The 14,492-nt window shown below is 39.1% G+C and overlaps 1 protein-coding gene across 1 annotated transcript; it reads left to right on the top strand.

Annotated features, from left to right (window-relative positions):
• Positions 1-11,558: 11,558 nt before the first annotated feature.
• On the top strand, positions 11,559-14,029 carry LOC122019125 (nucleolar and coiled-body phosphoprotein 1-like). The gene is made up of 3 exons (XM_042576627.1): positions 11,559-11,882; positions 12,827-13,516; positions 13,583-14,029. Exons 1-3 carry the CDS (start codon positions 11,559-11,561, stop codon positions 14,027-14,029), a joined length of 1,461 nt encoding a protein of 486 aa, XP_042432561.1.
• Positions 14,030-14,492: the final 463 nt, after the last annotated feature.

Raw genomic sequence — 14,492 nt, 5'->3', positions numbered from 1 at the left:
GCTAAAGATGGCAGCAGCTAGGGTTGGAGCATACTGAAGACAGTGATGGAAAAGACCATAATAGTTGGAAAATTAATTTCTAAATTTATTGCTTTTATTTACTGTGATGTTTATGTGCATGTGATGTATGCTAGCATAGGTTAAAATCCTCATTTTTAAATAATTAAGTGGGAGAGGGATTTTAATAAATTCCACAGTCTCCATTACTGGTTTGTAAGTGATGCAACAAGCTTGCGTGTTGGCTCTGAGTGCCTCCCTCCACAACGGATGGGTTTGTTGTGGATCACTAGATCAAACTTCCTTTATGGATGGTTATAGGAAATTATTTAGGAGCGTGTGATCTTCTCCAACTGAAGGGACATAATCCTATTTAATGGACTAAGTATCAAGTAATGGTATACACTTAGACGCATTCAATAGTATCCTCCCCAACGGAGTCACTGCTATTGTTTTGCGGGACCAAAGCAATACCAACTATTAATTTGTCATAAAGTTAGGTAAGACCCTCCTCTTACGAAGTTTGAATTTGTATACATCCACACTAACGTGGCATACAAAATTCACAGTGTTTGAGGTAATTTTATTTATCATAAAGTTAGGTTGACAATATAAAATGGGTAATACCTCCTCTTACAAACAATTGAATTTGTATACGTCCACACTAATGTGGCATACAAAATTCATAGTGTTTGAGGTAATTCAAGGTTGACAAGATAATTAATGGGTAAGACCCTCCTCTTACGAATGTTGAATTTGTATACGTCCACACTAACGTGGCATGCATAATTCCCGGTGTTTGAGGTGTTGGTGAATTTAAAAAATATTGTTTGAGGAATAAATGTTATTTTAAATTCAAAGTTTTGACCAAATATTTGTTCAAAGACAGACCAACTATTAATTTTATTCATCATAAAGTAAGGTTGACGAGATAATAAAATTAATGGATAAAATCTCCTCTTTGATTTTGTATACGTCCACACTATTATGGCATACAAAATTCACAAGGATTTTAAGGAGTTGGTCTTGACCAAATATTTTTGTGATTCTTAGGATTTTAAATGTTTTTCAATCCTCTAGTTGTTATACTATAGAAAAAACTTAGTAGTCCCAATTATAATGATAGGACTTGGACATTAAGGTAGACTGTCCTCTTAGAACTGAGAACAATATAGGTGTATTTAATTCATTAGTTGTTGAAACATGTTTAGTGGTGTTATCTACCAATACCTGGAGTGTAGATACAGATGTCACTAATCATGTCTGCAATTCATTGCAGGGTTCCAGGAAACCCGACAGCTATATGAAAAGGAAAACACCGTCTATATAGGCACTACTGCAAAAGTAGCAGCTGTTGCAGTGGGAGATGTTTATCTTCTGATAGGAATAAAATATGGATTTTCAGAAATTGTCTTTACGTACAAAGTTTAGAAAGAACCTTATTTCGATTTTTAAAGTATTAAAGAATAGATATTATGTCTATTTTGATAATAAACTTGTTATCAAGAAAAATAGGAAAGTTATCTGTTCTGGTACGTTGGTTGACAATTTATAATCCAATAACTCCCACGATGCAATAAATGGAAATTAATAACACATTTTACAACTTTAATAAGAGAAAGTAACCTTCGTAAATGAACCAATCATATTTTTGGCATCTAAGGCTAGGTTATATTAACTTTAGTAGGATTCAAAGGATAATAACCAATGAACTCTTGGGTTCATTGGTAGTGGAAATCTTTTCAACCTGCGAGTCTTACTTGGAAGGAAAAATAACTAAGAAGCTTTTAATTCTAAGGGGTATGGAGCCAAAGATATGTTAGAATTGTTTCATTCTGATTTGTGTAGACCTTTGACTATTCAGGCAAGAGGTTGTTTCGAATATTTCGTCTCTTTTATAGACGACTATTCGAGATAAGGATACATTTACTTGACGCGCAACAAGTCTAAGTGCTTTGATTAGTTCAAAGAGTACTAGGTTGATGTGGAGTAACGTCAAAGTAAAAGTATCAAGACACTACGATAAAATCGTAGTAACGAGTACCTCTTAGGAAAGTTTAGGAGTCACTTATCAGAAGTCAGGATTTAATCCCAACTAACTGCACCTGGTACACCCCAACAGAATGGTATAGTAGAAAGAAGGTATAAGGCTCTTATGGAATAATTAGATCGATGATGAGTTATTCAGAAAATTACCAAATTCATTTTAAGGATATACACTGGAAACAGAAGTGAACATAGTACCTTCTAAGTCAGAACTCTCTACTCACATAGAATTACAGAATGGGTATAAGCCTAGTCTGAAGCATATTCGGATTTGGGTGGTCTAGCACATGAGAGACACTGATAAGTTGGACATGAGTTCACTTGTTTGTGAGTTATCCTGGAAAAACGAAAAGAGGTTTATAGTCCTTAAAATCGGAAGGTCATTGTTGGCACCAATGCCCGATTTTAGAAAAGGATTATACTATGACCACAAGCCCATAAGTAAAAATTGTTCTTAAGGAAATTAAAGGACACGTCTAATCTAATACCAATTGTACAAGATGAAATATCACAAGAAACTACAACACGTAATTGCAGAAAGTGTCTCGTCATAGTGGGAGGGTTGTTAGGCAACCTAAAAGATTCATGTTTTGGGAGAGTCTTTGGACTTGATCCCTGGTGGACATGAACCTGATTCCCGGACATATAACGAAGCACTCCAAGATAAAGATGCAGCATCTTTGTAAAGAATACAGAATTAGAATATATGTATTCTAATAGAGTCTGGGAGCTTATAAAATCACCAAATGGTGTAAAAGCTATTGGTGAAAATAAGTCTACAATAGGAAAAGAGGGATAGACAGGAAGGTAGAAACTTTCAAAGCAAGGATTGTTGAAAAAGGAAACTTTTTCACCGGTAGCCATGTTTAAGTCTATCCGGATTCTTTTATCTATTACATCTCATATGGACTATGAGATTTAGCAAGTGGATGTCAAGACAGCTTTCCTTAATGGAAGTCTTGAAGAAAACATCCATATATAGCAACCAGAAGGGATTCATTGCAAAGAGCAAAGAGCATCTTGTGTGTAAGCTCAATCAGTCTATGGACTGAAGTAAAGCTTCAAGGTCTTGGAACATCCGGTTTAATAAAGTAATACAGACCTATGGATTTATTTAATAACCGAATGAGTCTTGTGTATACAAGAAGTGTGATGGAAACGTGGTGGTATTTCTTGTACTATACGTAAATAACATTTTTGGTAGTTGGAAACAATATCAAAGTATTGTCAGAAGTAAGGGTATGGTTGTCCAAACAATTCGATATGAAGGACTTGGGAGAATGCATATATTCTTGGGATCAAAGTACTAAGGGATCACAAGAAAAGAATATTTTACTTATCTCAAGCTTCATATATCGAAACAATTCTTGCTCATTTAAGCATGCAAAACTCCAAGAAAGGTTTCTTACCTTTTCAGCATGGAGTAGCTTTATCCAAAGAGATGTCTCCGAAGACATCAAAGGAGATAGAGGAAATGAAGGCAGTTCCTTATGCTTCGACTGTCGGAAGCCTAATGTATGTTATACACGAGATCAGAAATCTGTTTTGCCGAGGGCATAGTTAGCAGATATCAAAGTAACCCTAGACAAGGATATTGGGTTGTGGTAAAGCATATATTGAAGTACCTTAGAGGCACTAGAGATTATATGCTAGCTTACAAGGCATATAATTTGGTCCCTGTGGGTTGCACGGATTTTGACTTCCAATCGGATAGGGACAATAGTAACTCAACCTCAGGGTTTTGTATTTACTTTAGGAGGTGAAGTCATAACTATGGAAGAGTGATAAGCAAAGGTGCTTTTTCGGACTCCACCATAGAAGTTGAGTAAGTGGCAGCCTCTGAGGCAGTCATAGAAGTTGTATGGCTCAGATACTTCATGATGGACTTAAACATGTTTTCTGGTTTGCCCAAAATTATTACAATTTATTGTAATAATAGTGGTGCAGTAGCAAACTCGAAGAAACCATAAGTCCATAAGGCAAGTAAACACAATAGAGCGCAAGTATCACCCAATACGAGAAATCGTATAAACGAGGAGAAGTTGTTGCCGCCTAGATTGCATCAAGTGATAATCTGGAAGATCCTTTCACTAAGGCCCCTAAGGCAAGAGCTTTTGATGGACATGTTGAAGGTTTGGGAATTAGATGTATGGCAGGATATATGGCAGCATAGTCTTTTAGTATAAGTGGGAGCTTGTTAGAGTGTATACTAAAAGCCTAGTGTTTTTATAAACATTTATTTAGAAATAAAGAATCACAGTGGTCAATATCTACATTTATTTGTTAAATGTAATTTGTTCAATTAATTTATATAGTAGATAATATGGTGTGTGGTGTCACACACAGAAGATCATGTTGTCGGTTCTTTATAAATTATAAAAAGTTGCTCGCGACTAAGTTAGAAAGGAACAAACCGTTGAAGTAGTCGTAGTGTAATTAAGTATTAGTTTATCTTAACTAATAAATTACATTGATACACTCCAAATGTATTGAGTAGGACCATTTTAGGTAAGTTCTTTTGTACTGACTTTATAAAAGCACTAGACCTTAGTTATTATGGAAGTGTGTGCTCTTAATCCTAATATAATAACAAGCACATATATTTAATATTTATTTCTTTGGCTTATCAAAGGGTGAGGTTTAGCTCGATAAATCAAAATGCCTGATAAGTTGGGAAATGATATTACTTATAGTGTGTGTTGTTGATTATAGAAGGAATCTGTGTCCTAGTTATCTAGGTTGAGAATGTCCCCAAGAGGAGCTCATAAGGATTGTCATGTTAAACCCTGCAGGTGGACTTACTCCAACATGACAATGAAGTTGAGTGGTACTCCTATTAGAGCTAGATATTAATTAAGTAAGTTGTCAGTAACTTACTTAATTAGTGGGCATTCATTATCTTAAACACAGAGAGACTAACACACTCATTATAAGAAGGAGCCCATAATGTAATTTGGAATTGGTGCAGTAGTGTGATAATAACTCTCTAGTGGAATGAGTTATTATCGATGAACTTAAGTTGTGTGTTCGAGGCGAACACAGGATACTCAAGCTCATCGGAAGGCCAAACTAATTTCTCCTCTAGGTCCCTGTTGTAGCCTCATTAAAGCCTCAAGTCCATCCAAAGAAAGGCCCATCTTGGTATCCAAGAAGGGGGGTCGGTCCATTGCTTGGTGACCAAGCAATCGTCGGCCATCATATCCTCTTAAGGGGGTAGGCCCCTTGCTTGGTGCCCAAGCAAGAGGGGGTCGGCCATAATAATTCAAATAAGAAGGGGTGTTTTTGAATTTTTAAAATCTTCTCTTTGTAGAAAACTACAAGTTTTAAAAGAGAGATTTTAAATTTAAAAAGTTTTTTTATTTGAATTAGGCCACATGTTTTAAAAGAAAGTTTAAAAGTTTTAAAAATTTCCTTTTTTTAACCATCCTCATGGTTTAGAAAAAAAGGAAGAGAAGTTTTAAAATTTAAATTTTCTATCACCATGTTAAAAAAGGAAATTTTATAAGAGAAGTTTTAAATTTTAAAACATGGTTTTAATTTTTAATGCTTTCCTTTTTTAACTCCTACTTTAGGAAATTGAAAGAGAGCTTGTAAAATTTTATAAGAGGATTTCTTCTTGTAAAATTTTATAAAAATATATATTTCCTTCCTTATAGGGGTCGGCCACCCTTGCTTGGTGCCCAAGCAAGGGGCCGGCCAATAGGATTAAATCATCATCCAATCAAATTAAAACTAATCTATGATTGGTAATTGATTCAATCAAGAGGAAAGAAAAGGAAAAAAAATAAAAAGAGAAAAGGAAAAACATGAGGAAGATTTTAATTTTTTGTAAAAAGTTTTTTCCTTATTTGCCTTGAGCAAGTATTATAAAAGAAGGGGAGGAGAGGCTTCATGGGTTAATGTTTTTTTTTCTCTCTTCTCTCTAGTCTCCTCCTTAGGGCCGGTCCCTAGCTCTTTATCATGCTAGGGTCGGCCACATATTGCTTGTGGTTCCTTTAAGTGGTCGGATACAAGAAGGAGGAGAAGGAGGAGAAGGAGAAGAAGAAAAAGAAGGAGGAGGAGGCATCTAATTCTAGTCTCTTGCTTGTGCTCTCTCATGATGACCGGATCTCTTCCCTTCCCTTTCCCTTGCTCTCTTTGGTTCCTAAATTGGTGGTGGTGGCCAGATTTTAGAGGAGGAAGAAGAAAGCTCTTTGGATGGTTTTCATCTTGGAGGATCGTCGCCCACACGACGTCTAAGGCGAGGCAAGGAATACGGCAGAAGATCTCGAGGTCATTAACATACAAAGAGAAGGTATAACTAGTAATTTTCTTCCGCATCATACTAGTTATTTTTCTTTGTATGAATTCCAAACACAAGAGGCATTAGATCTAGTTTTTCGAATTTATTTTTTGAGTTTGTGTTTTCTTTATTTTTTGAATTTGTGATTCGATTGTTCTTTTTGGTTAACCTAGAGTTATTTAAGGAAATTAAATATTAGCTTTCCTTAAAAGGCTTTGTCTAGGCGGTGGTGGTTGTTTCCATATCCAAGAAGGTCATGTGCCTCGCCATGCAGTCCTGGAAGTCAATTTTGGAAATTAATATTTAATTGAATTAATAACATAGGTGGATTTGGATCAATAGTGTTAAGTTCCGCTTGCGATCCAAATCTAAACCATCAAGAACAGATAAGTTAAATTTGGAATCAATGATGTTAAGTTCCGTCTGCGATTCCTAATTTAACTTCTAAAGAACACAATAGGTTATTTAAGGAAAGGTTCGACTCTTATACAAAAATTTTGTACAGTGGAACCGGTACGATTTTCCTAAGACTAAACAACACAAGTTTCATTATTTTTGTCATTACAAGATCTTCACTAAAATATCCCTTCAAGAATGTTACAGTACTGCACACCCACCCCTTTTCTTTGGCGAGGACTTTGGATACTGGAAAGATGGATGAAGTACCACTTGAAGATGCAAGTGGAAATGTAGATCATAATCCAAACTGGATTCACATTCACCACCATGATGGAGTACTCATCCCCTGCAACTAATGGGGCACACCAACAAAGAGGAAGATTGAGGCAGATGCAAAAGCGACATGTACTCTCCAATGTGGTTTAACCAAAGAAAAACTAAATCGAGTCGGCCCTTTCTCAAACATAAAAGAATTGTAAGAAAAATTTATCGAACTACACGAGGGGACCTCCGACACTAAGGTAAGTAAGAGATATTTAATTCTTAATAAATTATATAACATTAAAATGCAAGAAGGTGAGTTGGCGAGCTAGTTACACACTTGCATCCAAGATCTACTGAACGGCCTCCATGCAATCGGACAAAAGTGGAGAACTGCGACGTCATCAAGTCGGCGCTAAACACTTTTCTAAGGAATACATTGTGAGCATCAATGGTAGATGCCTACAAGGTATCTAAGGACCTTTCCTTAATTAAATTAGATGAGTTATTTTCTGAATTCAAACTTCATGAATAGACTAATGCACTACCAGTCAAGAAAGGTATTCCTTTGGTCACAGATACAAGCAGAACTAGGGAACCAAAAACCAAGCGTCGAACCAAATCTGAGTCCGAAGATGAATCAGACTCAAAAGATGATATGGTCTGAATCCTCAGAATACTCCGACGAAGAACATTAGTAAGCGAGCTTCCTTGCTCTACCAGTACAAAGGTCAAATCTGAAGATACCTGCTACGACTACAACAAGAAGGGGCACTACAAGCTGAAATGTCCAAACCAAAAGCAAAGAAGAAGGAAGGCTTTGCAAGCAACATGATCTAAATCCTTAGAAGACTCTGACGAAGAACATGAGTAAGCGAGCTTCCTTGCTCTACCAGTACAAGCTTACGTTGCCAAAATCGAGTCTAAGTCCAGAACCAGAGCTGAATCAGAATCTGAATCTGACTCAAAAGATGATTCCACTATAAGTTCGTCAATAATTAGATTATAGAATTTAATTTCTTACTTGTCTAGAAAACTGGCAAAATCCAACATCCGGGTTAAGTTACTCCAAAAGGAGGTAATAGCCCTTAAGGAAGTAACTAACCCAAGCTCCTTGACCTAATCTGTTCAAGATGGAACTTCAACTCAAGTCCAACAATTTGAGGAAGAAAATTCCAACTTGAAAAGTCAAATCAAAGAACTTAGGAACTTGTTGGAAACGATTCACTTTGAGTTCTAAGAATCTTGATATGATCCTTGAAAAATAAAGAGTCGTATACAATCGATCTGAACTCGGATATATGGCAAAAGACAAATTCAAATCATACTTATCCTTAGTGAATCGACCAAATAGAAAACTAGCCCAAGCATGGATCCCTAAGTCTAACTTGATTAATCAAGTTGGACTTAATCAATATTAGATTCACAATGATCAAATTCATTACCTTGATAGACCTTATTGAGACTATGATCCAGGGGGAGCTAATGAAAAGACTATTTTTATTATTAAATAGACTTATTTGATGTTTACTTTACCGCTCTCCTTATATATGCTTAGATTATGGTAGATAAGAACTTAAGCTTTATCGACACTTGACCAGTTAGACCTAGGATTTTCAGAAATAAAATTAAATATTCAATTTCTTTAAAAGGTTGTCTAGAAGTAGTTGTTTCTGTAATATCCAAAAAGGCCTAGTGTCTCGCTTTAGCCTGGAAGCCAATTATTGAAATAGATGTTCAATTGACTAACTGTTAAACCTTACTCTAATTCAAATGTAAATCAATCCTTAGATTTTAAACTAAATTAAAGATAAAATTAACTATCTCATAAAATAGATAAGGTTCCCTAATTGACAATGTAGAAAAATGGTGAGATGGATTTAGGCTTAAAATTAGTTAATTAAAGCTTAAACCTAACTTAATCTTTAAATCAAAACAAATATAATTCAAATTAATCAAACTTAACCAAACTTAAACCGAATCAAATTAGACTTAATTTAATCTTCAAAAATTAACATTCAAATCATAATTAATTTTCACATTTTAATAAATTTTAAAATCTTACTTATTTTCAAATGTTAATTAACTTTCAAATTATAATTAATTTTTAAATTTTAATTAATTTCAAAATCTAATTTATTTTTAAAATGCTAATTTAATTTTTAAATTTTTATTAATTTTAAAATCTTACTTATTTCCAAATGTTAATAATTTTTAAATTTTAATATAATTTAAACTTAAATTTTTTAAAATTCAAACTTAAATATTTTCTAAAATTTAGAGATAATATTCTCAAAATTAAGATTAACTCCGACTCATACAAACTCATAAGTTCAACATGTTTGATAACTTAGAAAGGGTAAGATAGAAAATCAGGAAAATATATAATAAATTTTATATTTTTTTAACCTATGTTTCTCATGCTTGAACTTTAAGACCCTCAAACTTAAATAATTTACTTTTAAAAATTTTAAGACATTAATCAATGGGGAGTGAAAGGAGATAAGTTAAATATTTTTTTTAATGTTAAATATTTTTTCAAAGTTAAAGTATTTTTTTAAATCTCAAAGTTAAAGTTTTTTTTTTTAAATCTTAAAGTTAAAGTATTTTTCAAAAAGAGAGTAAGTACTTTTTAGAAAGTAAGTTAATTTTTTTAAAGTACTTTTTCAAAATTAAGTTTTTTTAAAAGTTAAAGTATTTTTCAAAAGAAGAGTAAGTACTTTTTAGAAAGTAAATTAAATTTTTTTAAAAAAAAGTAGTTCTTTAAAGTTAAGCTTTTAAAAAAAAAAACTTTTAAAGCTATGAATTTAGTTCAGTATTTTTACAAGGAAATTCCTTTTCAAAGCTAAATAAGAAATCCTTTTCAAAGCTAAATATTTAGCAAAGAAATTCTTTTTAAAGCTAAACTTTTTTAAAAGAAACTCCTTTAAAAGCTATGGGTGCGTTTGGTACGCGCATTTTTCATTTTCATTTTCTGAAAAACGCGCATTTTCTAGAAAACAGAAAATGACTTTTTGTCATTCTTTATTTTTCTAGAAAATGTTGTCTATTTTTTTAGAAAACAGACACGAAAAATGCAAACCAAACATCAATTTTCAGAAAACGCGCGTTTTTCAGAAAATAAAAATGAAAAATGCACGTACCAAACGCACCCTAAGTTTTTTATAAAAAAACTCTTTTTAAAGCTAAGTTTTTTAAAAAGAAAGTTAGAGTGATGATTTTACGGGGAACTTAAAGTTAAATATTTGGAAAGAGATTAAAAGTTAGTTTTTTTATTACTATCATTACAAGTTAAATTTCTCTTTACTTAGTATTATTTTTTATTTATGTCAAAAGTAGAGAAAAAAGGTTAAAAGTTAAGTCAAACATAACTTAATAATTTTTTATAATTAAGGACTAAATTAAGGGGGGAGTATCTTTAATTTATTAAATTACCAAATTGGTTTATTTATGCTCAATTTATGTACTTATGCTACTTTTTTTTTGTTATGTTTGACTTAACTTTGTGATCCTGTCCGAGCGCTGAGTCGACGGATGCTGGGGACGTGGCACGCTCCGCTGTCTTCGACTGGTGGTGCAGCTCTCCGACGAACCTGTAAAGAAACCGAGCTGGGAGGGGTTTCCCGACGACGGCCCTCCGACGCTCAAGTCAGGCAACGAGAGAGGCAGCGTAATGTGGCTACAGTAAAGAGTTGCGCATACCTTCGTCGACGTTTGGGGGTCCTTATATAGAACTGCGGGGAAGCGCGGGCACGCTTCCCGATGCATGCATACTTCTCCAAACATACCTTAACGAGCATGTGTCAGTAAAGTACCTCTGGCGCCATTCCGCAATCGTTCGAGCATATCCCGGATGTGACGATGGAAGCTTCTGTCGTATGATCCTGTGTATGGCTCGGCCGCCAACTCTACTGCTTGTCGGCGGCAGGTGTCTTGAGGATGATGTTATCCCCTGTCTCCTTTGTCCTCTTGCGCTCCCTGTCTATTCCAGGGCCGAGCGGGTAGGCCGCTCGGTAGGCGTATTACTCATGTCGCCGGTTATAGGTATCGGTCCGACCGGGATAACTCCCGGTCGTATGCTCGGATGAGATTGCTCCAGTCTATGTTGCCTGGTGCCCCAGCCGAACGGACATCCCGCTTGGGCTTACAACCTTTTTACCTTGAGCATCGGAAACCCGACCCCCAGTCGGGTTATCTTCATTCGGTTCAGAGGATTCACGACCGGTCGGCCTACTTCATCCGGTCGGCCAGACTCAGGGTTGAATCTCTTGACCTTTGACCTCCACGTGTCGTTGACCTTCCGCCAACGAGGATCCCCCGTCCTTACCACCGGATCACATGCCTCCCCTTCAAGTCTAGTCGAAGGAGGCGTTAAGTCCGACTGACTGGACAGCCGATCGGCCTGAGTGATATCGCCCTGCCACTAGGGAATGTTCTTCCAAACGGTCGCTCGGCCTCTTCCGGGCGCTGGCTTTCCTGCCGTGTCGACGGTCTCCGCTGACGCCCTTCGGATCTCCTCAAGATTCGTGCAAATCTTCTCCATTAAGATCGAGCACGCGCGCTGTGCACCGTAATGGCGCTCATTAAATGCGCCCTTATGACATGGTGCCATTTGCCACCTCCGCTGGCGTCATCGTACGGCTCGACGATGTGTCCGATGGGATATCGGCGGTTTGAAATGAACGGCCTGATGCGAGCCTCGGTTCCTGTGACCTGCATCCAACGGTCGAGGCAGATCAGACTCGACCTTATAAAGCCTTCGCCTTCTTCCTCCGCCGCACCCTTGCCTTCGCGTGTCCCGCAGCCTTCCTCGATGCTTCAGCGTTCCGACGACTTTGATTTTCCCTTCTCCGATGATTCTCCACCTTCTTCCTTCGATCCTCAACTCCCTTGTAAGGTTCTTCCTCCTTTTTCCCTTTCATCCCTGTGTTTTCTTCGCGTTCTCAGCCACGTTTCATCCTTTAGCTACTGTTTTGCTTCTTTTTTTCACTTGTGCAATTGCTTCCCCTTTCGATTTGTACTTCTTCCATTACTTTGGCGATGGCAAGCTCTTCTCAACTTGCGGACCCGGCTCTCGGCCCATGGTATACCACCGTGGAGTCGCGGTTCGATCGGCGCGATGCCGAGAGCCTGTTTAACGCCTATGATATCCCTTCCGACTTCGAGCTAATACTACCTTCACCCTCTACTCGGCCACACATACCGCCGAGCAGCGCCTTTTGTCTCTTCCGCGACCAATTCGTAGCCGGTCTGCGGTTTCCCCTTCATCCCTTCATTGTCGAAGTTTGTAACTTTTTTGGCATTCCGCTCGCCCAACTGGTTCCCAACACCTTTCGCCTCCTGTGCGGGGTTGTGGTCTTATTTAAGATACACAACATTCCTCTCCGCCCGGAGATCTTCTATTATTTTTATTACCCCAAACAGTCCGAGCCGGGCACTTATCTGTTTTAAGCTCGGCCCGGCTTAGTCTTTTTTGATAAGTTGCCTTCTTCCAACAAACACTGGAAGGAGAATTTTTTCTACCTTCGTATTCCCGAGCGGCTCCCCTTCCGTACGAAATGGTAGGTCGGACCGCCCATCTCTCCCGAGCTGAAGAAATATAAGACCCAACCGGACTATCTTCAAGCAGCGAATCTGCTAGCCGGTCTGAAGCTCGACATCAACAAGCTCCTACCTGAAGGAGTGATGTACATATTTGGCTTGAGTCCGAGTCGGACCCCCCTCCCGAGCAGCTTCGGTAAGAACTTTACTTGTACATTTGCCTTGAGTTCTAACTGATTTCCTTCTCTTTTCTTTGCAGCGAACATCGTAATGGAGTCGGTGCTGTTCGGAATTTTGAAGAAGAAAGCGGTCGCGCTCGAAGCGGCAGCGGCCAAGGAAATGGAGCAACTGGGCATTGCTCCAGTCGGCTCTCATGAGGACGAGAGCGAAGCGCAGGTAGGCGAGTCGGCCGCTCAGGCTTCGCCAATGGATGCTACCGCCGATGCAACTTCTGGCAAAGAACCGGCCGTTCAGGAGGAAAATTTCGATCCGGATGACGAGCTCCCACTCAATAGGAAGAGACGGAGAGTTGAAAAGCCCCTCCGTTCGGCAACCTCTGCCGTGCAAGCGTCTGAGCGGACGGGCACCGCCTCTCCACACGGCCAAGCACCATCGGTCGAGGCGCTATCCTCCGACCAGACTCCTTCTCAACTGGAGGCGCCTGCAGCTCCCATCGAAGCGGCTCCGGTTGCCTCCCTTCCTCCTGCACCACGCCGAGTCCTCCGCTCGGGCATTTTGTCCACCTTCTCCAGCCCAGCCTCTGATCCTTTGGCGTCCGCTCAGACGACTCCTGGCCAGCGACGCACAATTAGGGCTACTCTGCACCTCCCTACTAAGGCTTTTATGGCCGAGTCTGATCGGCCTACGACCCCCGAGCATATGATCACTATGAAGGGGCCCCTTGCTAAAATGTGGGCAGACGCTCGGGCCCGTGTGGCCATGATACCACTCGACAAGCTGGCGGATAACCACATGCAGCAGTCCACCGGGGTAAGGTTTACTTCTTTTTAATGAAGTTTTCCCGATCAGCCTCCTTAACCTTTTAATGTACATCAGCGATGGGTGGAAGAGATTGCTGTCTCCAACCACTTGGCGATGGTGGAGGAAGAGTTGAAGAGGTTGAAGAGTCAGGGCGGTCCGTCATCTTCCCGAGGCCCTTCTTATGCCGAGCTGCAGAAGGAGCTCGACAAAACCAAGGATCTGTTAGAGGCCGAGCGGAAGAAGACGGCCGATCAGGCCTACATGTTGGACCAGCTAGACAAGAAGGTCAAATCCTATGATCTCAAGATTGAGCTGGCCACCACTCAGAAGAACACCGCCATCGCCGATCTGGAAAAGAAGAACGTGGAAGCCCGCGCTCTGGAGCAGCGCGTGAATGAGCTAGCCGAGCTGCTAGAAGGTGAGCAGAACGGCCGCTCGACGGAGGTGACCAAACTCAAGGATGATTTGAAGGAATTGCAGGGGGCTCTTGATGCTTCCCGTGCTGCCTTCAAAGAGTACTAAGAGGAGGAGCCGGGCCGCGTCGCCGCCTTGAGGCAAAATTACATCCACTCGGCGGGGTTTGTAGAGAAAGTCTCCGACCCGCTGGTCATCGCCTTCGAGTTAGCCATCACAGCCACGGTGGATTATCTGAAGACCAAGGGTCAGCTTCCTGAGTCCGTGGCCATCCCCACGACGGAGCACGCGGCGCTTCTTTCTACCATCCGAAAGCATATCTTTGACTTCCTTGAGTGAAGTATTTTCAGGAAAGCTTCCGATCAGCGAGTCTTTAATTTTCATGTGGCGTCTGTAACCTTCAAATGCTAATTTTAAATGAATTCCCACTCTTGTTGCGTTAGCCTTTACTTTCGAGTGTTCCTTTTGACTATGCCGACCGGTCTCTAGACCTTTTTTCCGCAGAGGCTTTCTATTTGTAGCCGAGGTGTTTTTATTTACTGCGCTGATCGGCCAGACAACCCTCCACTAG

Source organism: Zingiber officinale, chromosome 9A (assembly GCF_018446385.1).
Source record: "Zingiber officinale cultivar Zhangliang chromosome 9A, Zo_v1.1, whole genome shotgun sequence".
NCBI lineage: Eukaryota > Viridiplantae > Streptophyta > Magnoliopsida > Zingiberales > Zingiberaceae > Zingiber > Zingiber officinale.
Note: the sequence above shows the minus strand (reverse complement) of the source record. Positions and strands in the feature narration are given on the sequence as shown.

What these genes read in the sequence shown, in the direction of transcription:
- LOC122019125 (XM_042576627.1), top strand. Translation starts at nt 11,559, where the DNA reads ATGGCGCTCATTAAATGCGCCCTTATGACATGGTGCCATTTGCCACCT. An exon ending in ATCCTCAACTCCCTTGTAAG is followed by an intron (nt 11,883 to 12,826) that starts GTTCTTCCTCCT and finishes GGAATTTTGAAG; the next exon opens with AAGAAAGCGGTCGCGCTCGA. An exon ending in ACATGCAGCAGTCCACCGGG is followed by an intron (nt 13,517 to 13,582) that starts GTAAGGTTTACT and finishes AATGTACATCAG; the next exon opens with CGATGGGTGGAAGAGATTGC.